The following is a 25,839-nucleotide window of genomic DNA, read 5'->3' on the forward strand; positions in this document are numbered from 1 at the left end:
AGTAAAAAAATTTTTCCTAATATCTAACCTAAATCTCCCTTGCCTCAACTTGAGGCCATTTCCTCTTGTCCTATCTCCAGCCACCTGACAGAAGAGACCAACACCCACCTCACTACAACCCCCTTTCAGGTAGTTGTAGAGAGCGATAAGGTCTCCCCTCAGCCTCCTCTTCTCCAGACTAAACAGCCCCAGTTCCCTCAGCCGCTTCTCGTAAGACTTGTGCTCCAGGCCCCTCACCAACTTGGTTGCCCTCCTCTTAACACGCTCCAGCACCTCAATGTCTTTCCTGTAGTGAGGGGCCCAAAACTGAACACAGGACTCGAGGTGCGGCCTCACCAGTGCCGAGTACAAGGGAACAACCACCTCCCTGTTTCTGCTGGCTACGCTATTTCTGACACAGGCTAGGATGCGATTGGCCTTCTCAGCCACCTGGGCACACTGCTGGCTCATATTCAGCCAGCTGTCAACCAGCACCCCCAGGTCTTTCTCTGCCAGGCAGCTTTCCAGCCACTCTTCCCCAAGCCTGAGTGCTGCATGGGGTTGCCATGACCGAAGTGCAGGACCCAGCACTCGGCCTTGTTGAACTTCATGTAACTGCCCTCAGCCCATCGATCCAGCCTGTCCAGATCTCTTTGTAGAGCCTCCCTACCCTCAAGCAGATCAACCCTGCCTCCCAACTTGGTGTCGTCTGCAAACTTGCTGAGGGTGCACTCAATCCCCTCATCCAAATCATCAATAAAGATATTAAACAGAACAGGACCCAACACTGAGCCCTGGGGAACAGCACTTGTGACCCACTGCCAACTGGATTTCACCCCATTCACCACTACCCTCCGGGCTCGGCCATCCAGCCAGTTTTTCACCCAGTGAAGAGTGCACTTATCCAGGCCACGAGACGCCAGTTTCTCAAGGAGTATACCATGAAAGACAGTGTCAAAGGCCTTGCTGAAGTCGAGGTAGATAATATCCACAGCCTTTCCCTCATCCACTATAATAGCTGAAATAGCTGAATAAGCCATTGCCCCTCAATTTAGATTGTGGGATCTCCAGGGAAAAGACTGACTTTGTAGCGCGCTTACTACAGAGAGTCTTAGAGCCAAAATTAAAGATGATTTTGCATTCTATGTTGCTATCCCACTTGATTTACTGCCCATCACCTGTTTCTGAGTTCAGAAGGCACTTAATGTCCTTGCAAAACTAAAAAAAAAGGCATGAGTTGTGCAGTGTTTGCCACGCAAGGAAGATGACAAACAACGGCTTTTTCAAGCTACCCCCAAGCTTTAGGAAAGCCACTATAACTAATGCCACATCTGCTTCCATGACCTCCAACAGGATGTTTTTTGCCCCTTTTCTCCTGAAAATTAGCTTGGAAGCAAGTTTTCACACTCCCAATTCTCCAGAAATGAAGGAGCCATCACAAAGGACTTCAGCCTACCTCATTCCCACCTGCTCCTTCACCAACATCTATTTTGCTGTAACTCCCCACAGTTTCTCTGGTTTGGGTCACCACCACTTTCACATGCTGACAGAGCCTGTTGCTCCCCTGGCACTCAACCCACACTCCAGAAGCTTGATCTGTCCTCCCATTTCCTCCCTTTGCTTCTCTTTGCACTCCAGCACCATTAGACTTCTGGGCAGTGCATTTCCCACAAAAATCCACCATAACACTGACATGGTCAGGTTCTGGTCTGTAGCACCATTTCATATCCTCAGTGCTACGCTCCCTCTCTGGCTTCTGGGCAGGACTTGTTGACTGAGCCGAGGATGACCCCAGGAGGGGACGAGACAACAGAGGCTCTTCTGCAATGGAGCATGCGTCCTTCTGTCTCCCAGACTCATGGTGCAGACAGAAGCAGTGGCTCACTCCCAGTACCTGTGGTGCATGATCATTATGAGAACTGCCCGAATCACTGCTAGCACACTCTGATATCAAACCACTGCCTTCGTCATTTCTCCAGCTATCTTTAGCAGCTGAAAAGACACATTTTGATGTGGGGTCCATTGCAAAATGAAGTTCCACATCAATTCCTCTATTTGCATCTACCCCTTGGAAGCAGGGTAGTATATCTGTGGTATCTTGAGGGACTGTGGAGTTATGCTCTAGCATACCATTGCTACTGGCTACTTCCATATCTGATCCTACTTCCATCAGCTCCATCTGCTTTGAACCCTTTCTCTCAGGTCTGCCAACTGTCTCATTGCTCTTGTACACACTGATGGCTTGACCCAAAGCCTCACCTCTAACTTTCCTCTTACTTCCACTCTCAGATAACTTGCTGCGGGATCTCAGCTCTTCCTGAGCACATGGAATATCAACTGTCTCCTGCAAACCCCAGTCATATGCGAGACTGGCATCAAAAAGAGTCATTTCATTGTTCCAGCGGTAAAAGCTTTCTTCTTCTCTGGCTTGCAATATGCCTGGGCTTCTTTCCACATCCCCATCTGGTCCTGTAGATTTCTCTGAGAGGTGATGATCAGGCTTATGGACACACTCACCCATCACATCCTTCATCTTCTGCTTTTCTTTCAGCTCTTCACCCTCAAAGAGTAGGATTTTGTCTTCAAAGGCCTCTAGCAGAGTTTTGACATTCTGAAAGTCTCATGAATAGGATTTCTTTGACACACAAAGGTTGCACTGGTGGCCTAACCTCTAAATCATCAGACAGCAAGTCAGAGGAGTCAAGACAAAGCTTTTCTTGCATTTCTAAAGGCGTACAGTGGTCCTGGTGGATGCCTACACCAAAGCTGCTAAAAGAGGGGTCTTCTAAAATTTTCTCCACATCACGTAAGGTCTGGCATGGTCTGCTGAGCTTGGGAGCAAGCAAGGGATACAGTTTGTTTGGTCATGTGCCTGCAAATAGCCTCCTTGAATCACTTATGTCTGATGGTCTCCCTCTGCCTTCATCAAGGCAGCCTTCATCCCTAATCTGGCTATCTGGATCTGGCTCAGGACTCTCCTGCCCACAGGGCAGGATGGCAGAAGGCATTTGAAAAAAAGGATGTTGAAGGAAGAATCCCTGGCTGTGTTTCCTAAGTAGATAAATATTAGCAAATAACTAAGACATATCGCATATTACTATATACAGCCTTATCTATCTAAAGTACAGATATATACTTATTTAATACACAATTGATACATAAATAGGTGTACATGTACACATAGAAAAGAAAGCGCTCAAGTGAAAGCTTGAGGCTTTCTGAGTTGAAGAGGTCTATGCCTTGAGCAACAACACAAGGCACCATCTTTCCTCAAGGAGACTGATCTCACTACCAGCAAACGGAAGATAGGGATGATCTGCTGTCACTCAGGATATAAGGGGAATTCAGTTACGCTTGGAGATATCAACAGCAAAGCAGACTAACCTCACGTCTAAACCTGCATTTGCTGCCTGTATATCATAGCAACACATGCACAGACACTGCATAAACACCGTTTGTTGTCCTCTCCGAAGAAAGAAATCTTTCCAGCACTCCAAATATCTGCTGCCAAGAATAGCACCAGCATCCTTGGCTGGTACCATACCCTTCTCAGCAAGGCCATCACAGGGCTGTGGTACCCCTGCTCCCAGTGGGCCCTTCTAAACCAAAACTTCCCAACTGTCATGGGTTTGTGCCCCCACTTCTGTTATATTTTCATCAAACTCACAAACCTGCTGGACAGGATCCCTTGTCAGGGGATTGCTGTTCCGATCCCCAAGCAGCAATGGCACAGGATCACCCTCTAGGTCACAGCCACTTGTTCATCCTCCACCCAGCCCTCCCCAGAAGCACCACAAGCAGAGCCTACTCACGGTGGGTCGCTTCAGTGACTGCTTCTCCTTTTTGTCTTTCTTCTTCTTCTTGTCTTTCTTTTTCATGCTGCCACGTGCCAGCAGTTTCTCTCGCTCCTGAATGACGAGCTCTCTGTAGTGATCATCACAGGGGTGGTCCCACATGGACTGGCCATTAGCAAAATTGAAGTAATAGATATCACCAGTGATATCTTGGCTATATGGGAAAAACAGCATGAAAACGTGAAAGAGCACATACAAATATAGCTGCATGTACCAGGACATCTTACTGGGTCATGTGACCACCTTATGGTCAGCGAAGAGGGGTACAACATTTCCAAGAGTCCAAAGACGCATCAGTGTGGGGAAGCAGCTCTCCCAGAGATCGCTCACATCCTTATCCAATTTCCCAAACACTCCTTCCCCTTTTTCTGCCACCCCACAAAGAGCTGAGCTCCCCCATCCACAGGAAGTACCTCTGTTGTGGCATCTTCCCCCCCTCACCAGCCAGTACCCTGCTCTGCCACCAATGTGGGCAGCACCCAGCAGGGGAAGGGCAGGAGAGGCCAGGACTCTCACAGGACAGCTGCCGACAGAGCTCTCACCAGGGCTTCCACTCAGGTGGTAACGGGGCCACGATGCCTTCCCTGGCCAGCCATATCAGCTCTGGCTCCTTCTCAGGGTCAATCCCGATCTCCCGTGCAAAATCCTGGATTTCTAGGAAAACAGAAGAGGAATCCATGGAGGTGGTCTACACCAGGCACTATGCAATAAAGCCAGCCTCCTCAGCTAAAGCAATGGGGACACTGGGAAATCCCGATCCCGAAACAAAGCTGCTAAAAGCTGTCAGCACGGCCCTGTGTGTCAGTGAACACGTCCTACCAGGCTGGTAAAGCTGGAAGACAGACTGCAAAACAGCATTTATCTTTGCAACCAGAAAGCTAACTTTTCAGCTCTGTCTTCTGTGAAATCCCATTTATTCTAGCCTCTCCACCCATGCTCTCCCTGATTCCTGTTTTCTTAAAACGCCTCGGAATGACCTGCATGCTTGAATCCCTTATCACTGCTCCTGGTAGGACAGGCATCAGTTACCTTGCTCACTGGGAATGTACGTCTCATCATAATCTTCTTCTAGGATGAGCTGGTCACCAATGCGCACCATAGCTCCTGCCATGGCTCCCTGCATCTGGCGGCATGAAGGAAGCAACACAAAAATCACATCGATCAACTGCACTTGGAAATAAAGCTTCCTCATCATGCAGCGCATGGCAGAGGCCCGCAGGAAACTCAGTGCCGGGGCTGTGGAGGGGAACAAGGTGCGTCAGGGCTGCCCAGCATGGTGCAGAAGGGAAGGGCAAAAAGCAAAAGCAGCCAGAACCTATGGATTCTGGTAAAGGCAGGAGGACACAGCTAAAAGCACTAGGCAGCAGGCTGCAGCTCAAAGTGCATTAACAGCACAAAGGGAGGAGAAGAACTACTACATTATTTACAAGCATATTTCCCCACCTCCCCTACAAAAGGTAGGGGCTGCTGGCACTTAGTTCTGTTGTACAATTTATTAATTCACAAGGAGATTGAGCCCAGCTGCTTGGCTGGGCACAGCTGGGAGCTCTCCACTTTACAGTCCAACACCTGCCCTGAGGCCAAGGGGGGAAGAAGCTGCCCTGGTCTCACCACCCACAACCTGAGCCACCCCAAAGAAAGCAATATGTGCAACAGGGCAGAGCTCTCTGCTCTGCTTACAGGGCTCTTTCACTGAGGTGCACGCAGCAAAACCGAGTCCAAGACCTTCCACACACACTTCAGAGGGGCTGCAGAAACAGGGAGCAGAGCTGAAGCGGCACAGAAGTTGCAAACAGATCCCCAGCCCAGCCTTTCAAGCTTCTACAGAGAAGGTGAGCACTCCCTTCAGGCACTTTTTCGACAGGCAAAAAATAAGCTGAAATGAGAATGGAAAGAAAGGGAAGGAAAGCAAGCAGTTTTCCCAGAGTACAGCACAGCTTTTCAGGAGGAGTCCCTGGGCTGAATCAGCACTGCCTAGGGACAGGGCAGCTTCTCGCCTTCCCAGAGGACATTTCAGAAGCTGTAAAAGGATGCTAATATAACATGTCCCACCCCTGGAGCATTGCTTCACTATTTAACTCGAAGACTGAAGGCAGCCATTTAGTCCCACCACAGCTGGGCCCTTGTGACCCATCCACCACAGGTGTGGGCAGTTCTAAGTTACTTTCCCCACCCCAAACACCCCCAGCTGTGGCTCTGCACAGCCACAGTTGGCCAGCATTAGTCTCACACAGCTGCATGGGGGGCCAGGCAGCTGAGCAGGCTCCCTGCAGCCACCCACATGCCAGCACCAACACAAGCAGAAGGGTGGCCATGAAGACAAGGCAGAAGCGAGGACAGGACAGTCCCTTCCAGCCCCACCACTCGATCCCAGAAGGGAACAACAAGGTCAGACCAACTTTTACCCCAAAAGCCCCAACATGCCAGGTGCTTAAAGCACGCCCCTGCTTTCCTCATGAGATGTAATGGCTGAGGTACCTGCCAGGGGACAGGAGCCATCCCAGCAGCACGACCACACCAAAGATGATCGCCTGGAGTGAGATCGCCACACCACTGCCCACAGCTGAGCCTTCCCTCCCCTCCTCACCTTCCGCTGTCCTCAGGCCGCTCCCTATTTATAATCCTGACGTAAAACGAGCCTCCGCAGCAGCTTTGCAGGCAAGACGCCGTCGCGCCGCTCCCCCTCACCCCCTACCCAAGCAGCCGGACGCGGACAACCGACCCGAGGCCCTCCCTTCTTCTTTCCCACCGCCGCAGCCTCGCTTCAGCCCCTTGGCCTCGCCCCGCTCGCTCTTCTCCCCACCGCCCCCCGCGCCCGCACCAAGGCGGGCTCGGGCCCCCGACCGAGGCCGCCGGAGCTGCGCCGCACAGCTCAAACCCCCCCCCCGGCTCCCCCGTGGCGGTGGCAGCGGCCCCGGGGCCCGCTCGCCGCTTCCACCGGGGCCCGCGGGTTGCCCGGAGCCGCGCACGTCGCTTCCGGGTTCCGGCCGCCCTAGCAACGACGCTGGTCCGTCCCTACCCCCCCCCCCCGCCTTAAATAGCATTGGGCGGAGGGGGGGCCGGCCGGCGCCGGATTGGCCGGGCCGCGTGACGGCGGCGGCGCGGCGGCGCCTGCCGGGGGCTGTAGTCCGGGCGGGGCGGGGCCTCGCCGCGCGTTGCCATGGCGACGCGTGGCCTGGGCCCGCCCCGGCCGCGCCGCCGCCGCCGCCGCCGTCGCCCGCCCGGGTCCGGAGGAGGGGGGAGCGGGGGGGGGGGCGCCGCGGCCGCACGCGCTTCCGCCGGCGGGCGGGCTTTCCGGGGCGGGGAGCGCCGCGCCGCCATGCCCGCCGCCCCGCTCGGCCCCGGCGCGGCCGCCCGGCCGAGGCGCGGGGCGCTGCGGGCCCGCTAGGCCCCGTCCGCCGGGAGGAGGGCTTTCCGGGGCGGGGAGCCGCCGGTGCGGCGGAGGGTGCGGGCAGGGGCCTGCGGCGATGGCGACCGCCTGGCCCTGGCTGCTGCTGTGGCTGGGGGCGGCCACCCTGCGCGCCCGCCCGACCCCGCCGCGTATCCGGCTACCGCTACGGGGAGGCGCCGGCCCGCCGCCGGGTCCCCGGGCCCGCCGGGCACCGGAGGAGGCCGAGCGGGCCGGCAGCTTCGTGGAGATGATCGACAACCTGCGCGGCAAGTCCGGGCAGGGCTACTACGTGGAGATGACGGTGGGCAGCCCCCCGCAGAAGGTAGGGACCCGCGGAGGTGGGGGGGTGCGGAGAACCGGGGGCCACTGGCTTGCTCCTGCCCGCCCGGCATCCCCGTCCCCCTCCCCGTCACGGCGACGCTTTCGCTGCTGGCTGTCGCCGGAAAGGGGGTGCCGAGCTGCGTGCCCCCTGCCCCGAGCCGAAAGATGCCACTGTGCAGGAGCTGGTGTCGAGGCGGCGTTCCCGCCCAGAGCAGGCACGTGTCAGCGCCAAGGAGGGCACGCGGCGGGCGCCGCTCCCGGTTCCAGGCAGCCGGCACCCATGCAGAGCCCTGAAAGAAAAGGCCGGCTTTTCCCCCGCCAGCAAGCTGGCTCCCACCATAGCGCCTGGCGCGGCCTGGCATGTGCTGGTGGCAGAGAACAACGCCGGTGGCGAAGTCACAGCACCACCACCGCACAAACCGGGTCTCCGGCTTTCACGTCTCCCTCCCGCGCCAGGGATTGATTCTCCACACCGGCAGGGAAAGAGGGAGGAGATCCGGTCTGAAACCTGGTTTTGCCTGGGATTTCATCATCTTTGGCCCGGGACCTGCCACGTGTCGCAGCTGCCGGATGATTTCCGTGCGGACCACCTGTTCCCAGGCACTCATGCGTTTCCAAAGCCGTCACCCTTTCAGGCAGCGCCTTCCAGCCTTGGACTCCTTCCAAGCGCAAACGTGGTGCGTGTGCGCGCACGCTGGAGCAAAATCCCTCCAGGCGTTGTAATGGAATTAAACGATTCACGCGAAAGAGCGTGGCCGTGTGCGCACAGGAAATCGGGGAACAGGGAGGATGTTTACCTGTGGGGATGCGTGCGTCCTTCTCAAAGGCACGCGTGCCGCCTGGTCACCCCACTCTGCCCCACTGCTCCAGCTCTCGCCTCGCCTTTCCCCTCACCTTCCCAGCACTGGCAAGGAAGTTTCTTCCTCTATTGAGCTTTAATTTCAGGTCTGAGCTTTGCTGCGCCGTGAAGTCGCTGTCAGCGGTTAATTGCTCTCACGCACCATGTCCCTTAGTGCATCGGTCGTGCTGCGTGCTCACACCAGGCTCCCCAGGAGCGGTTGATTCATAAATAGGCAGGGAAGAGGGTGGAAGTCGAGCATTGGGAGCCGGCGTTTTGGGACAGATGGCAAAGGCTTGGCGCCTCTGCACGCAGGTCAGGGCTTGTGGCACTAGGGCAGGAGCCGCGGCTGCTGCCAAGGTGCCTGGAGGGGCCGTTGCTTCCAGGGAGCAGCCAAAGGCTTTCAGATAGCGTCCCCACTGCACGTGTCCCAGCCTCGCCAGTTCACGTGTTGTGTCCTGGCCTGAATCGGCGCCCAGGCCAAGTCTCAAGGACGCAGGTCCTCTGCCTGACCCCCATCAGCAGGATGGAGCCTGCAGGGTGTGGGTCCCCGCTGCTCACATAGGCACGTAGCACCCACCAGCCTGGCAGGGACTGGCTGGGGTGGTTGCATGCAGGGCCCCGGTAGCAGTGGCTTGCCTCGCCTGCCCGGTGCAATGGCTGCTCTCGGCCGGGCGAGAGCAAAAAGCCTCCCTGCCACCTGCATCCTCTCTTGGCAGCATCAGCTCAGCAGGTCTTCCTCCAGGGAAACCCATCTCCTCTGGGTGCCCCGGGGATGGGCAAAGACGAGCTGCATGGAGCAGATGGCCCCTGACGGCCGATCAAACAGAGCCAGCTCAGGCGCCGCGGCAGAGGCTGCAGGTGCTGGGTTGCCAGGGGAAGGTCGGGCTGCATGGTGGGCGCTCACCCGGGAAGGGATGCTGGAGGGGCGGACGTGCCGCTCCGTTCTTTACCAATGGCCTGAAATGGTGCCCTAGGCGAGAAGCCAGCCTGGGGTTGTGGGAGACCTGTCCCCCAGCAGGGCGGTGGGACTGGGGCCAGGGGTGCCCAGGATGTGCTGCCTGTGGCCAGCCCCAGAGACAACTCCAGCACAATCGGCACGAGCACGTTATCCACCTTCCTCTCCCCTCTGACTGTGCGGATTAAGTGCCGAAGCCCTGGCACACTGCTGGCTGGGGCTTTGCTGGCAAAGTGGCCCCCCCCCGAGTCTGAGAGTCAGAGCTCACCCCCCAGCTCTGCTGCCCAGCATGGCCGGGAGCCCCGTGGAGCCCTGCAGAGCCCCACTCCTGCTCCAGCAACCCCCACTGCACTCCTTGCAGGGTGGAGGGGGCCGCAGGCAGGGTTCAGCTGGGGGCAGGATCTAGCCGGCCCGCTCCCGGCCCCGCTAGTGGGATGTCTGCCAAACCCTGCCTGTGAGCTGGTAATCCATGGCACAGGCAGGAATGAAGTGAGAGCAGAGCTCGGCGTACGGATGGCCGATTAGCAGACCCAGCAACCCATGGTGGCTCGTGTACCTTCGATCCTTCCAAGCAGCTTTGCGAGCACGTTAGGTTTTCTGGCAAGGGGAGCCCAGGCACTCCGTCTTGCTGCCACTCTCTCCAGCCCCACAACACCCTGCCAGGCGCTCGCCCAATCCTGCCTATGGATTCCAGCACCAGGTGCAGGGGCTGAGGCCAGGCTGTGCTGCGAGAAGCGCTGGCACTCTGTTTGCATGGCACCCAACGTTTGCTCTCTGCACAATGCCCTCATGTCGCCAACTCCCGCTCCGCCACTGTGTTCTCTCACACAGCATCTCCGAGCCGTCCCTGGGCATGGCAAAAGAGGGCCCCTGCTCAGCTTGGGGCTTGGCACCGCTGCACAGCGTCCGTCCTGCCTCCTGGGCCCCCCTCCCCGGATGCAACAGGCACCAGGGCAGCATCCCTGCCCTGCCTCTGCCCGTCCCTCTGCTGCTGCCAGGGCAAAGGGCCCTTCGTGGCCACATAGGGTGGGCTGAGCCCCGCCTGCCCCAGGGCGGCAGCATGCGGGGCTGTGCCAGGGAGCCCGAGCCCGCAAGCGGCTGCCCATGCCGGGGGGCTGGCACCAAGCCCTGCGGCTGGACTTGGGCGAGCAGGGCATGCCCTGGCCCTGGTTGGGAGGGCAGAGAGAGGCTTGCCACCCAGACAGGGACCCAGAGCTGTGGCTCCTCGGGAGGCAGGCAGTGTGGTGGCCACTGTGTGCCAGGCATGGGAATGGGGCAAGCGTTGCTCGCCTGCGGTGCCAGGCAGACCCGGGCGGGCAGCGCAGCAGAGTCTCCTGCTGCAGTCCTGTGCCTCCCTGTCTCTCTTCCTTCTCCAGCTGAATATCCTGGTGGACACCGGGAGCAGTAACTTTGCTGTGGGAGCTGCGCCTCACCCCTTCCTCCGGCGATACTACCAGCGGCAGCTGTGAGTATGCTGGGGGGACAGAGAGAGCGCAACCACCACTCCGTGTGCCCGTGATGCAGCCCTGGCCCCACAGAGGCATGCTGTCCCTTCTTGCTGGGGCTCCAGCCAGACCCTGCTGGGCACCGCCAGCCTCCAGACCGGCTGGGTCCGCACCACCCCTCCTGTGCCCGGAGAAGGAGGGACCCCTTGGCTGCCTGTCTGCCCTCCCGTTTAGGATGGTGTCTGGGCAGCTGGCTGTTGCGCACAGCAAACAGCCACCGGGCTTGTCCCCTGCACACCCTGGGACAGCCTTGGCCCGGGCTGCAAGGAGCCGTCCTGGCACTTAATTGAGCTGCATGCGGTGGGGCTCCCCAACAGTCCCACTTGCGGAGACACACGCTGCACTCACCCAGGCATGCTGGCCTGCAGGACAGGCATGCCTCTAGGCTCACAAATGCTCACCTACACATGCACGTGCTCCCACCGTCACCCAGCGGCGAGGGCATCCGCTTCTCCTCCGCACCAGTCTTACTCCAGCTCTTTGACGCTGTTGCAGGTCCAGCACCTACCGCGACCTGCGGAAAGGCGTGTATGTGCCCTACACCCAGGGCAAGTGGGAAGGGGAACTGGGCACCGACCTTGTCACCATCCCCCACGGCCCCAACGTCACCGTCAGAGCCAACATTGCTGCCATCACAGAGTCGGACAAATTCTTCATCAATGGCTCCAACTGGGAAGGGATCCTGGGGCTGGCATATGCTGAGATCGCCCGGGTGAGTCCTGGCTCACAGCCGGCCAGGCCCTGGCTCTGCTGAGCCCTGCTGGCAGCCGTGGGTGCCATGGCCCGGCAGGGTTCAATTGCCTCTTTCCTTGGCTCTGCTCGATCCCCTGGGGCCCCGCTTGCAGCTCTGCCGGTGACCGTGAGCCCTGCTCCAACAGCACACGGAGCCAGGATCCCTGGGGGTGCAGCGGTCCCAGTGAGGGGAGCTCCCCTGGGCACGGAGAGCCCCTGGCGAAGGGATGGCACTGACCCATCCCTGTCCTGCCCCTGCTTTTCTCTTCCCACCAGCCCGACGACAGCCTGGAGCCCTTCTTTGACTCCCTGGTGAAGCAGACCCGGGTGCCCAACATCTTCTCCCTCCAGCTTTGTGGGGCAGGCTTCTCGCCCAATGAGACGGAGGCCCTGGCGTCGGTGGGAGGCAGCATGGTGAGTGCTCTGCAGGCAGCCAGCAGGCCAGGGGAGGCCGGTGGGGCTGCCTGCGGGAGACGCATCCCGGCCGGAGATGGCAGCACATGGTGGCAGCGCCTTTCTGTCTCCGCTGCAGATCATTGGTGGCATCGACCGCTCGCTGTACGTGGGTGACATCTGGTACACGCCCATCCGGAAGGAGTGGTACTACGAGGTCATCATCGTCAAGCTGGAAGTCAACGGGCAGGACCTCAACATGGACTGCAAAGAGGTGAGGGGGCCGTGGGGGAACCCGCCCTATGGGGCACGCTGCTGCTGGAGGTGTCCGCCTTTGATCTGAGGGGGGAGTGGGAGGGGAGCGGTGCTGGAGTCTGGCACCTAGGTCACTCCTTCTCTTCTGCCCCCCAGTACAACTACGACAAGAGTATCGTGGACAGCGGGACCACCAACCTCAGGCTGCCAAAGAAGGTGTTTGAGGCTGCGGTGAAATCCATCAAAACAGCTTCGTCGGTCAGTGAAACCCATCCCTCCCCTGTGGGCATGTGCCCAGGGCCAGCACGGGGCTGCGGGCAGCATGGCTGCCCCTCACCAGCCTGAGCATCTCTGCTGCCTGCCCACCCATCTCTGCTCACCTCCCCTTCCCTTCTGGCAGACGGAGAAGTTCCCAGACGGCTTCTGGCTGGGGGAGCAGCTGGTTTGCTGGCAGGTCGGCACCACCCCCTGGCACATCTTCCCCGTCCTATCCCTCTACCTGATGGGGGAGGCCACCAACCAGTCCTTCCGGATCACCATCCTGCCCCAGGTGAGCGCTGGCCTGGGCAGACCCTGCCCAGTGCTGAGCAGGCTGGAGCTGGTCACACAGACCGGATCATGCCGGGTGGGTGCGGACAGCTGCCCGCCCCCGGGAGCTCTGCCCCGTCCCCTCTCCTGACGGCACCTCTCTTCCGGCAGCAATACCTGCGCCCGGTGGAGGACGTGGCCACCTCTCAGGACGACTGCTACAAGTTTGCCATCTCCCAGTCCTCCACAGGCACTGTCATGGGCGCCGTTATCATGGAGGGCTTCTACGTGGTCTTCGACCGTGCCCGCAAGCGCATCGGCTTCGCTGTCAGTGCCTGCCATGGTGAGGGCTGGGCCCGGAGGGAGGGAAAAGCGGAGGGGATGCGGACGCGCAGGGGTGGTGCGGTGGCCAGACCCCTGCCTTCTCCTGCCTGCAGTGCACGACGAGTTTCGGACAGCTGCCGTGGAGGGACCCTACCTGCACTCCAACATGGAGGACTGCGGCTATAACATCCCACAGACGGACGAGTCCACCCTGATGACCATCGCCTATGTCATGGCAGCCATCTGCGCCCTCTTCATGCTGCCCCTCTGCCTCATGGTGTTCCAGTGGCGCTGCTTCCACTGCCTGCGGCGGGACCACGACGACTTCGCCGATGACATATCCTTGCTGAAGTGACGGCAGAGCGTCCCGGGGCAGCTGGGATGGGCAGCCCCGGGGGCCACAGCTGAGGCAGCGGGGCAGGGAGAGGTAGGTCCTTTCTCCGGGGGCTGGAGCATGGAGGCAGGGCAGTGGTGTGGGGAGCTCGGACTCTCAGCCCAGGCTCTCCTGGCCCTGAGGGACTCGGTGCCCGGCAGGGCTGGCGGGCCAGGAGCAGCCGTGGGAGCCCCAGGCCCAGGCTGTGTTCATCCGGGACCTACAGAAAGAGCATGGCAGCTGCGGAGGTGGGTGAGGGCGCAGCAGCCCTGTCCCAGGGGCCGAGGGTAGCATCTCTGCTCCGGCACCCAGCCTGTCCCAAGCTCTCCTGCCCAGGCCAGCCCTGCCAGGCGTGGCAGAGTCACACTGATGAGCCATCCCCTGCCTGTCCCCTGTCGCCCTCCATCCCTGTGCAGCTGCCCCTCTCAGGATGCCACCGGCTCAGGCTCTCCACGCAGGGAGCTGTGCGTGCGTGCCTTTCCCGTGCGGCTCCCTGCGCAGGACACCTGCCTGAGCCAAGCTCCAGAGTTCCCATCACGGGAGCCTCCCATCCCCAGCCCCGGGCTTTTCGGAGACAGCCACGCAGGGCCAGCCTGGGGCTGCCTGGACAGGAGCAGCCAGAGGCAGGGGTTTCCCTCCCATCCTTCTGCTTCCCCTGTACACGTCTCACTCCAACATTTCCCGTGGCATTTCCCCTGCCCTCCCAAACCGTCCTTCCGCTGCTGCCAGCCCCGGGACTCCCTGTGCCCACCCTGCCCTCCCGCCGGCGTCCCGGGACAGGCAGGAGCAGGCACCCATCTCCCTGCTCCATTTTCACTCGCCACGTCCCTTTTGGGGACAGGAAACTGCCTCACCTCCGTTCCAGCAGCAGTGGCGCCTGCCACGGAGAAGCCGGTGGCTGCTGCCCTCCCGTCCCAGGATAAACAGCCTCCTGGCTCAGGGACATTGGCACTTGCCCCCACGGGCTGTGTGGGGAGGGAAAGAAGCGGCATGTCCCCCCTCCGAGCACCAGGCAGCCCGCTACGCGCAGAAACCGCGTGCCAAGAGAGAGCGAAGTACCCAACCCCCGTGCCGGCCACTCTCCAGCCCACCTGCGCCCGTTTGAAAGCCATAGGGGAGCCAGCGCCGGGCTTGGCTGGCTCCCACCTGCAGCCCCTGCCCTGCCTCACCGCCAGTGAGTCCCACGGCGGATCCTCTCCACTCGCTCCATGAGTCTGTGCGTCCTGGCCGGGCCCCAGCTCCTGCTCCCATGGCGTGAGACACCCTGGCAGCTCGGGGGCTGCGGGGACTGCAGCATTTCTTATTTTTTAAACACACAGTTCTATTTATTTCAGATCTGGGGGGGGTTTTTTGGGTTTGTTTTTTTTTTTATAATGCAAGTCATTGGTAGTGCAGCTGCACAGAATCAGAGCGTGTATATAGCAGGTCCCACACCGTGCACGGGTGTACAAGTAATGGTCGCTTCTCACCTGTACAAGATACACATATATCTATATTTTTAATTCTAGTGCTGAAAGCCACTGTTCCAAACCCAACATTAGGGAGTTTGGTCCTGTTTTGTTTTGGTTTTTTTTTAAATACTTTCAGCCCTCTGCTCAGTCCTAGGGCCTGGGCCACAGCCCAAGGCCAAGGCTTGCTCAGCAGCGGTGTGCTCGGGTGGAAGCACTTTATGGATCAGGGGTGGCCCAAGTTGTTTTTAGAGGAGGTGGTGACAGTGACGGAGGGATGCAGGAGGAGGGCAGGGCCGGAGCACACAGAGCAGTGGTTCACGAGCCGAAAGGACCTCCGCCGCAGGCTCACCACCTCCCTTCCCCTGGGCAGACGCCCTCGAGCTTGCAGGCAGTTGATCATGCTGTACTTCCTTACTTCTCTGCCTCCAACCTGGACAGGAAAGTCCTTCCTTTCAAACACCAAGATCCACTAATTAAAAGGCAACATTCCTCCACGAGCAAAAGAGGGGGCTGCCTGCGGCACGGGGGCCGAGCTGGCAGCTGCCCAGTGGAGGCATGTGCAAGAGCCCAGCCACTGCTTCAGCTTGGGGACAGGGGACAGGGGCTGGAGCACTGCAGGTCTGCAGTAATCGCCAAGCATAAAAGCTTGTTAACTAAACCCTGCGGTGAAGTATTTCTTTGAAAAAGCAGTGAGGGAGCCAGCGTGCGTGGCAAGAGGAGGAAACCCACACCGCGTAGGAGAGGCAAGCCAGGCACCACTGCAGCAGCCCGGTAAACGCACCCCTCCGCTGTCCCACTTCACTACTAGCACCCTCGCAAGTAGCATCCCCTTGCTCTGAAACGGCAAGCACCCAGCAATTCCACTTCGGCGCCAGAGGGCAACATTACATTATTGCAGCGTGTGCGCAGACCTCCACACCCTCGTGCCTGCCCAGGACGCCCCCCTCCCCAGGATCCCAGAGACTCTGTTGTGGACCACTGCCTTAAAAAGCTGGCAAGCGTGTGCGTGTAGAAAGATTCGGATAGTGGCCAAATTCAGGCATGCTGCGCCCCGGCAGCGCTTGCCCTGACCAACCCCGAGGTGTAGGTGCCTCCAGCCGTGCTGAATTCGTGCCACAGACTGCAAGGGGGGAAAAATTTCTAGAGAGTCAGCACAAGATTTTAAGTGGGGCCGAGCACCTCGTAATCCCACCAAAATCCACAGAGAAAGCGCTGGCGCCTCAGCCCATGCTTTAGGAGAAAGTACAGGAGAGGGGAAACTAGGAACTGCAACAGGTTCGTTGGTTATCCTGAGCTGCAGCGCAGCTGAATCCGTTCGCTCCTGAGCGCTCCCTCCCCAGGGCCCAGAGTTACAGCAGGGAACACCGGGTCAAGGCATGTGCGGAACTCTGCCCCACAGGAGGGGAACGCGGACGGTTACCGCAGGCCATCGCTGTAGGCTCCAGTACTCTGTAACCCATTGTCTATGTAAGAACGATGAATGTTAACACGGTAAATTATTATTACATTAAAAAAAGACCACAAAAAAATGCTCTTCATCTGCGACCTGTTCACTGCCAAGAGGGGAGCTACTGGGTGAGCACCCACAGTGCCAGATGGACACAGCAGGGGCCAGGCACAGGGCGGTGAGATATCCCGCCAAGGGGAATGGTTTGCAGCAAGTGTGGAGCTGCCGGAAGCGCTGGCCCCGGAGAAGGAGCCATGGGAAGCTAAGCAGGAAGAGGCAGTTACAGCAGCCACCAGCATCCTGGCGAACAGGTTATGCTTTAACACTCATTCACAAGGAAGCCAGCAAGGCTGCGAGCTAAGAAATAAGGAGCAGCACCAGATCACTGCATAATATACACACTTTATTTATGAATTTGTATGTATACAGACTTTCTATACACACATTACCTATATAATAAAAATGTACATGTGTATACATGGTCGTATAAATATAGAACTGTAGAAATCTTAGAACCGATCCTGTCTATTCACAGCAACTCCTCCTGGGGGACCGCTTTGTTCGAGTAGCTGTCATTTGAGACTTGGACAAAAGGGGCAAGTGTCATTTGTGTTGGTTTGTGCCCAGAATTTGATGCACTGGAAGAGAGAGAATTTGTCAAGAGCCACTGGCACAACTCGAAGGTGCTGTGAACAGAGCGTGGCACTGCTCTTCCAGAACAGGGGTGGCAAGGGCACTTGTTTTAAGGGATGGTTTCTCTGGCTCCTTAGAGACAACCTCCATCAAAAGGTCACCATGCGGAGGGAGCCCTCCTCAACACATGGTTTTCCATTTCCTCAGCAGTTGCCGGAGGCCCCAGAGCCACGGGGATGATGGATTTGCCTACACAGGTGAACCACTGCCAGCACTGCAGGATGAGAAAGTCTCCTCCTCTTCCCAAGAGCTCCTGCGCACAGGCCCATGGCGCCCAGACAACTGGGCGATGGTGGCAGCGCTCTCCCTCACCCTGTATTCTAGATCCTTCCAGACCATCCTGCTCCAGGAAGGCAAAAGGCTGGGATCTAACCCTCATGGCAATGAGCGCAGGCTCGGGGGCAGGAATAAGGACAGTTCAATCCTAAAGCCACCACCAAATGGCCCCTCAGGGCAGCCCAGCCTAAAAGCATGGAGAGGGAGGGCATGACACGATGCAGAGAAGTTGGTTATTGATCACACCGTTCTCCTGGCAAGATCTCCAGAAAAGAGCGACTCGCTACACGCGGCCAGGGCCCCCGGAAGGGAATCAGCACTGGCCACCATTACCAGGCACCCAAGAGCAGCACGCAGCAGGGAAGCACACTCACCTCCTTGTGCAGCACGTGCGAGCAGGCCATGGGGTGAAGGTCACCAGGCTGCACAAGCTTCTGGCACATTAGACACAGCTTACAGGCAGCTGGGGTCTGGGACGGGCAGCGAGGGAACAGAAGGGAGACAGGCACGGAAGTCAGGCACCCCAGCTCAGGTCACGTATCCCACATTCCAGCTACTTGTCCCACCAGCTGCAGCCAGAGGCCACAGTCTGCCCGATTCCTGCCTCTGCCCGTGGCCATCAGACAGCGTCAGAGCCTCCGACACCTCTCTTGTGGCCACTCCCCTCCCTTCTACCTCACCAGCCCAAGTAGCTGCCTGAGGAGAGAGGTCCCAGCTTCACTGGCTCATCCTTTCAGCCACCTCTCAGAAGGGCTCCCTCCCTCCGCTTTCCCTGGGGATGGTGAAGTGCTCTAGGAAAGCCAAAAAGCCTTACGTGCGACGCTGTTCCAGGGTAAGCCACCTGGGCCGGGGGCAGGAACATGGGTGTGCTGATCTGAGGCAGCGGAGCAGAGAACATGGGGGTCCTGATTCGACCAAGAGGCTGCAGCAAGGCAAACAAGGCACATTGGAAAAGCCCAGAAGGAAAGGACAGCCGAGTTACCCCAAGTCACCACAGGGAAAACCACTCCCTTGAGTCAGCCGCAGTCAGCAGAAAGGGGAACCCAGGGGACACGTCTGACGCACGGCCCAAGCCCGAGCCCTGTGCGGTCCCGGCAGCAGGCCACATGCGGCTCAGTCTGCCGGGAACCGGGGAGCAGGCGCGGCCTCTCCCCGCTACCCAGCCTCCCCTTCCCGGCAGCCCCCCGCAAGGAGTCTGGCGGGCCCCCACCAGCCCCCTACCGCTCTCCCACCTGAGCCCCAGCCGCTGCCCGCTCTTGCTGCTCCGCCAGCTTGGCCGCCACCAACTGGTTCAGCTCCTCCATGGTCAGGCCTGCCATGGTCCTCCGAGCCGTCTTGATCTGCTGCAGTATGTTGGTGAGCTGGGCCCTGCATGGACAGCAGCCTGCTGAGAGCTCCCAGCCACTGCCAGCGAGCTGAGCAGCCCCCACAGATGGGGACCCTCTGTCCAAGGCCCCTGCAACACCGCTCCAGGCGAGCCAGCCACCCCAGCCCAAGGGAAACCCGTATGGCAGCGAAGGAGCGTGCGCTCTCAACCATCTACCCTCTCAATGAGGCAAATTGCACACTGAACGAGCTCCTTGGCCCAAAACGCTGGGGCAAGAGCAGGGAAACCCCGTCTGGAGCGAGAGACGGTGCCCACCCGTCATGCAGCCAGGATGCAGCACCGTGGAGGCTGAAGGGCTTGCCCGAGGCGGTGCTGGGCATAGGAGGCTCTTGGCTGAGCTCAGGTATGATTGCAGTCCTTCAGACAAAGCTCCCACCGTTTCTCATTCCCAGTGCTATGGCAATCCTGACAGAAAGTACCCAGCCTTTGCTCCTCGCCTTCAGGCTTCCCTCCCTTCCTCCAGGCCCTGCCAGCAGCAGGAGGAGCTCCGCTTCCCCTTACCCCAGCTCACATCCCACATGCCAGTCTTCACTCGCCGGGAAGGACAACGTGAGACACTTACTTGTTGCACTGCGGAAACCGAGTCAACAGCTTCTCCAGCAGCTTTTCCAGCTTATCGGCTGGCTGCAGCCTGTGAAACTCTGGAGTGACATTAACTCCTCCCAGGCCTGGCGGAGGAGGGATGGAGGCAGCGGGAGTCACGTGAGGGCTGTGCGTGCCAATAAGCGATGCCACTACCGGGCTGTTTCTTCCCTGGGAAGCAGGCAGTGGCGGGGAAGGCTGGTTGGGCCTGGATATAGCAGGGTTCAGGAGAGGAAAGGAGAGCGCCCGCGGATCAGCACTTGGCATGACCATGGGAACAGGAACTGGTCCGATGGGAAAGGGGAGCCTGGGAGTAAGGGATGGGTTGGGCTGGAATGCTGTCAGCATGAAATCTGTCTGAGAAAGAAAAACCGGTGGAGAAGAAAAGGCTGGTTAGAATAAGCCCATCTGAAAGCAGAGCCAAGCACCTTCCTTCCCAGCCAGCCACAAGGCGGGCTGAACCGCAGGCACTGGCACCTCTACTCCTCGTGGCGAGGGAAAGAGACCCTTCCCCTCCTCTCCAGGGACGGCCAGTAAGCCCCAACAGACAGGTGACAAGCACAGGACCCCTGGAAATGCAATCCCTCCTTCAATGCACACGGCGCAGGCCGTGCCAGTTACAGGGCAGTGGGCAGGGTGTTCCCCAGCGCCCTGCAGCAACTTCCCAGCAGTGAAAGCTTGTATTTGTGAGGCTGGAGAGGCACTCACTTCCGAGGGTGGAGGTGGCAGCGTCGGGGTTGGGATCTGCGGGAGGCTGCTCAGCTTTGTTCCGTTTCTCACCATCTGAATGTGGTCGTTGAACTGATCCTAGCAGAGAGGGAAGAAAACAGACGCATTTATCAAAGCCTCTGCCTGCGGAAGTTCTGGGCACTGTGTCCCTAGAGCAGGCAGATTCCCCTGCCTGGGCAGAGCATTCTTAGCCCCACAATGGTTGCAGGCCCTAAAGCAGACACAGTTCAGCTCCAGAGTCGAGAGAATGCAAAAGGACCCGGAGGGTGAAACAGCATAACTGCCTCTGCAATTAACCCAACACACCGCCGTCATATCCGCGTGGCTTGTTCACACACGCGAGCCCAAAGAGGGAGGCAGAAGATCTCTGCAGCCGCTGGCAAAGGCAGACCGACTGTGCCGTGCTTTTGGGCACAGAGCTGCTTCTGGGTCTTGGTCCTCTCCCAAAGAGGGTTGAAACTAAGCATGCCAAGTAGCATCAACATGAAGAGCTGCTCAGTGTTAGGCAGGGAGCCGTTCGGCAGGAACTTACTCGGACGCTTTCCTTGGTCATTCGTATCCTGTTCAGCCTCATCTCCCACTCCTGCTTTGGCCTCATCGTCTCCAGCGTGGGTGGTGCAGACCTGCAAGCGCAACTAAACTTTCCCACTTGCAACTGTGCTCTCACTGACAGCAAAGCAGGAGCAACTAACAACCCACACCCTCCGTCCTTCCCCCATCAGGGCTCCCCCCCTCCGGCTGGGCAGGAAGAAGGGCTCGCAGCCAGGCAAAGAACCCCGCAAGAGGAGAGCATGTACTGATCTGGTGGACAGACACGCAGACACCACAGTCAGCGCCATGCCTACAGCACTCAGTCTAGAGCATGGCACACGTTCAGCAGACGAACAGTAACGGGGAGTAAGCACAGCCTCACATACCCTTGTTTTGCAACATCAACAAATCACATTATTTTAGTCAGAAAGCCCCGGGAAACCTTGAACTTCTTCAGTCAAGCCTCTAGCCTAAGTAGAGGAAGAGGAGATGGGCCCGCAGGGACACCCTGCCATTTCCAAGGCCGCACAGACTTACTTGAGGTAGGTGAGGTGCAGCTCTGCTTCTTTTTCTGCTTCTTCTAGTTTCAACACCAGCAGCTCCTTTCGGCTCTCCAGGGACAGGATCTAGCAGAGAGAGGCCCCACACAAAGGGCAGGTTTTGTGCTCCCGTTTCTTGCTGCCAGACTGCCACAGTAATCTCTTCACTAAGCACCATTCTAAGTGCACCAGGGCACCAGTCCCGACTAAAGTTTACTGATGCTCATTTGTCCCTTCTTTTGTCCCACAAAGAGGGGGACTTAGCCGCCTCCTCTACTGCTCTGAATTTCACGTAATCATTCATTACACCCTGGAATCTTAAAAAGACTCTCTTCAACAAGTGCTTTGCAGGAAAGACATCACCTACTAACCTCTGCTTTCCAGGCCCGTTCCGTCTCCTCGAGAATGTTCCTGTTGATTTCATTGTGCTGGTTCTTCAGCTTATCTAGCTCCATCTCCCATAGCTGCCTGCAGACAGAAACAGAACCAGTCAGCTTCAGAAACAGAACCAGTCAGCTTCAGAACTGGAATGGCGTGGAACAGGAGAGCTGACAAACTCCCACAAAACGGATCGATCCTTGCAGCTCTGGATGGGGTGGAACCATGGAAGATCGGCAGCTTCCACACCATGACACCAGCCACCGTTCCCAAGGCTGCGTGAGTCACCGTCCCAAGAGTGAGCTGCTCCAGAGCATGCAAACAACCAGTGTGCAAACACGCTGGGCAAACCGAGGAGAGGGGAAGTCTCCTCAACAAAATTCCATCCAACTCCAGGGACATGTGCACTGGTCTGAACCAGGAAGCGACCTGAAGCAGCACACAGAACGAAGCCGTTCTGATCCTGCAGAAGTTTCAAGCTGGCTCTTTCCACCTGCATTATGTCCGCATCTATGCCTGGACCTGGAGCTTCTCTGCCCAGCTTGAAAACAGCAAAGTGTGCCAGAGAGTTTAGAGTAGCTGGGCGGCTGTGGGGAACAGACAGAGAAATAGGTTTGCCCTAACTCTGGGAAGTGGAAATTCAGTCGGAGGTAGCAGTTACAAGCTCAGTCAATCCACCGAGCATAAAATCTAATCTTACAGGATCTTTGTGTCACAAGTATCTAGGAGACTGCTTGTGACCAGGATCAAAGAGGATTTAAGCCAGAGACCGGGGGCACCAGCCTGCTGGAAGAGGAGAGAAAACCTTCAGAGCACATAACCAGACAGCACTGTTAGACCGCTCTCTCTAGCTCACCCCGCCAGAAGCATCAGATTCATTCCAAAGCAAAATGACTGGAAGGAAAAGAGTATTCAACAGAATTCATCCCGTAACAGAGAAGAGCCTTACTTTTCATCAGACTGCTCTGCAATCAGAGAAGCAATCTTGTTTTCCTTCTCCTCCTGCTCCTTCAGCAACCTGCGCAGGAGAGAAAGAACAGATGGAGTCGCCTACTGCGAAGGTGTTACCACCCAGCCACCGACACTGGAGGCCCCAAGTTTAAACAACGTAATGGTACAGCTGTGCACCCAATGTGACAACACATTCTGAAGACTGCACCATTCAGTAAACAGTTGAGCGCAACCGCTAACATCCTCCAGAGCAAAAATTTTGCTGTATCATGATACTGCACAAAGACCGTGGCACAGAACCAGAATTTGCTGCGGGGAGCTGTGCTGCTCCGACAACACATGCTTCGCAGCCGTTCCCTCGGGGGAAACAGGGGCCGAGTACTTGGAACCGTTACTAAAGGAGCTTTATCCAAAAGCATCACCGAGCCCTCAGAAAAAAACAAACAAAAAAACCCCCACCAGACCTCTACAACATGACAGAATGGTTCCATAAAAGTGCAAATTCACCATCCAAAGGAACGTTCGGATCTTCACAAACAACTCACACCTCGCTCGCGTTAGACGCCACCCCCTCCCCATGCTGAATCTCGTGAGATTCTTTGCACAGAGCAGGTGACCTGGCTTACAGCAAAGCCTGAGAGCAGCCGTCAGCCTTTCAAACTGTTTGGTGTGAGGCACAGTCAATCAGCCTACCGAAATGGGAGATTTTGAGGGGAACAACTTGGAAAGGCCAACGAGACCCTACCCCTAGCACTGCAAGAGAGCACTCCCGCCCCCTGCGGAAAGGCTCTGGATTCCAAAAGATGGCAGTGCGCAGAGCCGAGCTGCACGTTATCCTTGCCAAGTGCTGTCCACGCATACACCTAACAGGCAAAGCAATAACCCGCTGCCCAAACATTCGTTTTGAGATCTTCTGTAAACAAAAGGTGCTCTACCTGTGGTAGATCCCTTCAAAACCACATGAAACCTAAGCTGCTCCCCAAAATGCTCGCTGCTTCCCAAATGTTTAAAGGGATCCTCTTCTGCTTCATCAGGTACACATGAGGGTTAAGCAATCCCTTTCCCCCACCCCGCCCCAAATAAACACTTTCTTTTCCATACTCATACCTTCTGCCTTTCTCACAGAGCTTCTCAATTTCTGCTTTCAGATCCTGCTCTTTCTGCAAGAATTCTTTCTTTTCTTTCTCCATTTTCTTCTTTGTCTCTTCTCGCTTGATCGTAACATCCTGAATTGCTTTCAGGATTTCCTAGAGTAAAATAAGCATCGTGCAATTAAAGAGCAAAATTCCCAAGTAACGGTTTTTGTTTTAAATCCGTTATTGTTTTAGATTAATTGAATAGAGATTATGAGATTACATGTGTTATCAAAATCTTTCTTTTTAGCAGTAGATCCAGACAAGACATATAACAGTTATTATGAGGAGACCCAGGAGACAGACAGACAGTCTGAACCGCAGGTTCTCCTGCCCCTTTAGAAGGATTTTAAGGGGCGGTGAGTTCTGCTCTGTTGTCAATCTAGCTGATAGGACACTGATGGCTCCTTTTGTCTTCAGGTCACCTGCGAGTCACTCCTTTAACCTAGTGATCCTTGAGCAACGGCCACAGAAATCTAAATAATCACACGGAGCTAATTCTCCTCACTCCACACCAGCTTTCATTTGGAAAAAAAGCTGCGCTTGTTGAAGAGACATTGCGAGAGCACCGACAGCAGCAGATGTGCGTGCAAGATGCTGCGTTAGCAATTAGTTCTGAACTGCTCAGCACCCCGATGTGGGCAGGGGCCAGTCCTTAGTGCTGCAAAATAGCGGGGTCCGCAAGGGAAACTGCCATGCGGTGCGTCACTGACGCTTCTCACGGCCTGCTTTGCTCCCTGCCGCACCCCTCCGCACGAGGCCAAAGCAGCCCGCCTCAATTGCATGGGCGGCAGCGCTAACGGGCAGGTTAAACAATGAGAGGACTTTGCCAAATACCTGGTGGTTCTTCATCTCTTCTTCCCTCCGCTGCTGAAGCTGCTTAAGCTGTACCTGCAGCTGATTCTCCACCTGCCTCTGTTTGTCCAACACCTCCTGGTAGCGCTCCTTCAACAGAGCCCTCTCGGACATCATTTTGTCCTGCAGCAGAGAGCAGCAACTTAGGGAGAAACCTCGCCTTCCCTCACGCTCAAGAGAGCACGGACAGGGGCAGGAAAGCTCAGTGGCATGTAAGAGCCCAGCGGGCACCACTGTCAAGAACCACAGTTTAACGGCTTCCACTTTCAAAGCTCAGGCTCCCTCAGTTGGAAAGGATGAAGGGGGGGACCGCCAGCAGCGGCAGCTAGTACCGCATGTCCTCCTTTAAAGAGTACAGCTTTGGAACGCCAAGGCTGGTATTGAAAAAGGTAAAAAAACACCCCGTGGGAAGAGCAGCGCTCCAGCTACTTTGCCTGGGCAGGGCGGCGTGGGAGCGCGAGCGGCAGAGCCTAGACAAGATCACGGGGCTTCGATACCCACCAAATTCTTCTCAATATCCTGATCCGTGTTCACGTCCATGTCAGCCGTCTTGAAATCGGTCTGCGAAGGGAAACGATTGCTGCCGGACTCCCCCCAACCCCTCCGCAGCCTCACCAAGTGCCCAGAGCCACAACAGCCAGTCCAGCGCCTTCGGGACTGGGCAGCACCCACGGCCACGCTTCACCACCCGGTCTCCGCCTGCTCGGGTCACGAGTGACCCCCACCCCCCCAAAAGCAACCGGGTCCCGAATCGCCCCTTGTAACCAGCCTGGCCCCACACCCGGTGAAACCCTGCTGCCCAACGGGCCCAGCAACCGTGCTCCCCGCCCGGGGCGGACACCCACCTGCACGGCGATGTTCTGCGAGGGCCGAGCGGGGGCCGCCTCCGGGTCGGGCTCCTCCGCCGCCGCCTCCGCCGCCGCCTCCGCGCCGCCGGGCCCAGGCTCCCCCTCACCGCCGGCCGCCGCCGGGGCCTGGCCGGGAACGACCGCGGGCTCCGCCTCGCCGCCGGGGCCGGCCGGCACCGCCGAGCTGGGGCTCTCCGGGGCGGAGAGAGCGCTCCCGCTGTGCGAAACAAAGAGGCTGCTCGGTCGGTCGGTCGGTCACTCGCTCTGCCCCGGCCCCGGCCCCGGCCCGCCGGGCCTACCTACCTGCCGGGCGGCGCGGCGGGGCCGGGCTCGCAGAGGCGCGGCGGAGCCGGAAGAGCGGCGGCGGGGCCGTCGGCCTGCGCCTGCTCCAGCGCCATGGGGCTTGCTGCGGAGCTGGGGCCGGGGCAGGGCCCGGGCCCGGAGCGGCGCGGCCCGGAGCGGAGCGGCGCGGCCCGGAGCGGCACGGCCCGCGCCCCCGCCGCCCCGCCCCTTCCGGCGCCAGGAGGAGACGCGGCGGCGCAGAGCGCCGCGCCCGGCCCGCGAGCGCCGCCCTGGCGGAGGGGAGGC

At 58.1% G+C, this 25,839-nt stretch overlaps 3 protein-coding genes across 16 annotated transcripts in view; 1 reads left to right on the forward strand and 2 right to left on the reverse strand.

The window, feature by feature from the left end:
- CEP164 (centrosomal protein 164) overlaps positions 1 to 6,627 on the reverse strand; it is a 51,521-nt gene extending 44,894 nt beyond the window's left edge. For 10 of the 11 annotated variants that reach the window (XM_075035150.1, XM_075035149.1, XM_075035147.1 and 7 more), the window contains exons 1-4: positions 6,421 to 6,627; positions 4,863 to 4,956; positions 4,376 to 4,487; positions 3,792 to 3,987 (exon numbers count right to left, since the gene is read on the reverse strand). In XM_075035150.1, coding sequence (XP_074891251.1) covers positions 3,792 to 3,987; positions 4,376 to 4,487; positions 4,863 to 4,956 — 402 coding nt within the window. In that variant the 5' untranslated portion in view covers positions 6,421 to 6,627. Of the gene's footprint in view, positions 1 to 3,791; positions 3,988 to 4,375; positions 4,488 to 4,862; positions 4,957 to 5,571; positions 5,593 to 6,420 lie in introns of those variants that run through there. The other variant, XM_075035141.1, reaches the window with a different exon arrangement.
- Positions 6,628 to 7,141: 514 nt separating this feature from the next.
- On the forward strand, positions 7,142 to 16,701 carry BACE1 (beta-secretase 1). Its single transcript, XM_075035155.1, has 9 exons — positions 7,142 to 7,546; positions 10,718 to 10,806; positions 11,342 to 11,558; positions 11,855 to 11,992; positions 12,111 to 12,245; positions 12,383 to 12,484; positions 12,627 to 12,776; positions 12,926 to 13,097; positions 13,192 to 16,701. The coding sequence occupies exons 1-9, from the start codon at positions 7,301 to 7,303 to the stop codon at positions 13,431 to 13,433; spliced, it is 1,491 nt and encodes a 496-aa protein (XP_074891256.1). The 5' UTR covers positions 7,142 to 7,300; the 3' UTR covers positions 13,434 to 16,701.
- A 30-nt stretch (positions 16,702 to 16,731) lies between these two features.
- Positions 16,732 to 25,759, reverse strand: RNF214 (ring finger protein 214). 4 transcript variants are annotated; one of them, XM_075035153.1, is made up of 15 exons: positions 25,555 to 25,759; positions 25,249 to 25,468; positions 24,905 to 24,964; positions 24,386 to 24,526; positions 23,523 to 23,662; positions 22,414 to 22,482; positions 21,458 to 21,554; positions 21,085 to 21,173; positions 20,549 to 20,651; positions 19,996 to 20,094; positions 19,268 to 19,644; positions 18,551 to 18,686; positions 18,133 to 18,240; positions 17,693 to 17,788; positions 16,732 to 16,987 (listed from the first exon to the last, which is right to left on the reverse strand). In XM_075035153.1, the coding sequence occupies exons 1-15, from the start codon at positions 25,647 to 25,649 to the stop codon at positions 16,922 to 16,924; spliced, it is 1,896 nt and encodes a 631-aa protein (XP_074891254.1). In that variant the 5' UTR covers positions 25,650 to 25,759; the 3' UTR covers positions 16,732 to 16,921. The 4 variants fall into 4 exon arrangements, with proteins under 4 accessions (XP_074891254.1, XP_074891253.1, XP_074891252.1 ...); XM_075035152.1 differs by having other exon boundaries at positions 20,549 to 20,639; positions 25,249 to 25,486; XM_075035151.1 differs by having other exon boundaries at positions 25,249 to 25,486.
- Between the last annotated feature and the right edge of the window lie 80 nt (positions 25,760 to 25,839).

The sequence above is a fragment of the Buteo buteo genome, chromosome 9 (assembly GCF_964188355.1).
Source record: "Buteo buteo chromosome 9, bButBut1.hap1.1, whole genome shotgun sequence".
NCBI lineage: Eukaryota > Metazoa > Chordata > Aves > Accipitriformes > Accipitridae > Buteo > Buteo buteo.

What these genes read in the sequence shown, in the direction of transcription:
- BACE1 (XM_075035155.1), top strand. Translation starts at nt 7,301, where the DNA reads ATGGCGACCGCCTGGCCCTGGCTGCTGCTGTGGCTGGGGGCGGCCACC. An exon ending in CCATCAAAACAGCTTCGTCG is followed by an intron (nt 12,485 to 12,626) that starts GTCAGTGAAACC and finishes CCCTTCTGGCAG; the next exon opens with ACGGAGAAGTTCCCAGACGG. An exon ending in CGCTGTCAGTGCCTGCCATG is followed by an intron (nt 13,098 to 13,191) that starts GTGAGGGCTGGG and finishes TCCTGCCTGCAG; the next exon opens with TGCACGACGAGTTTCGGACA.
- RNF214 (XM_075035151.1), bottom strand. Translation starts at nt 25,649, where the DNA reads ATGGCGCTGGAGCAGGCGCAGGCCGACGGCCCCGCCGCCGCTCTTCCG. An exon ending in CGCAGAACATCGCCGTGCAG is followed by an intron (nt 24,965 to 25,248) that starts GTGGGTGTCCGC and finishes TTCCCTTCGCAG; the next exon opens with ACCGATTTCAAGACGGCTGA. An exon ending in ACCCTGGAACAGCGTCGCAC is followed by an intron (nt 17,789 to 18,132) that starts GTAAGGCTTTTT and finishes TGCCCGTCCCAG; the next exon opens with ACCCCAGCTGCCTGTAAGCT.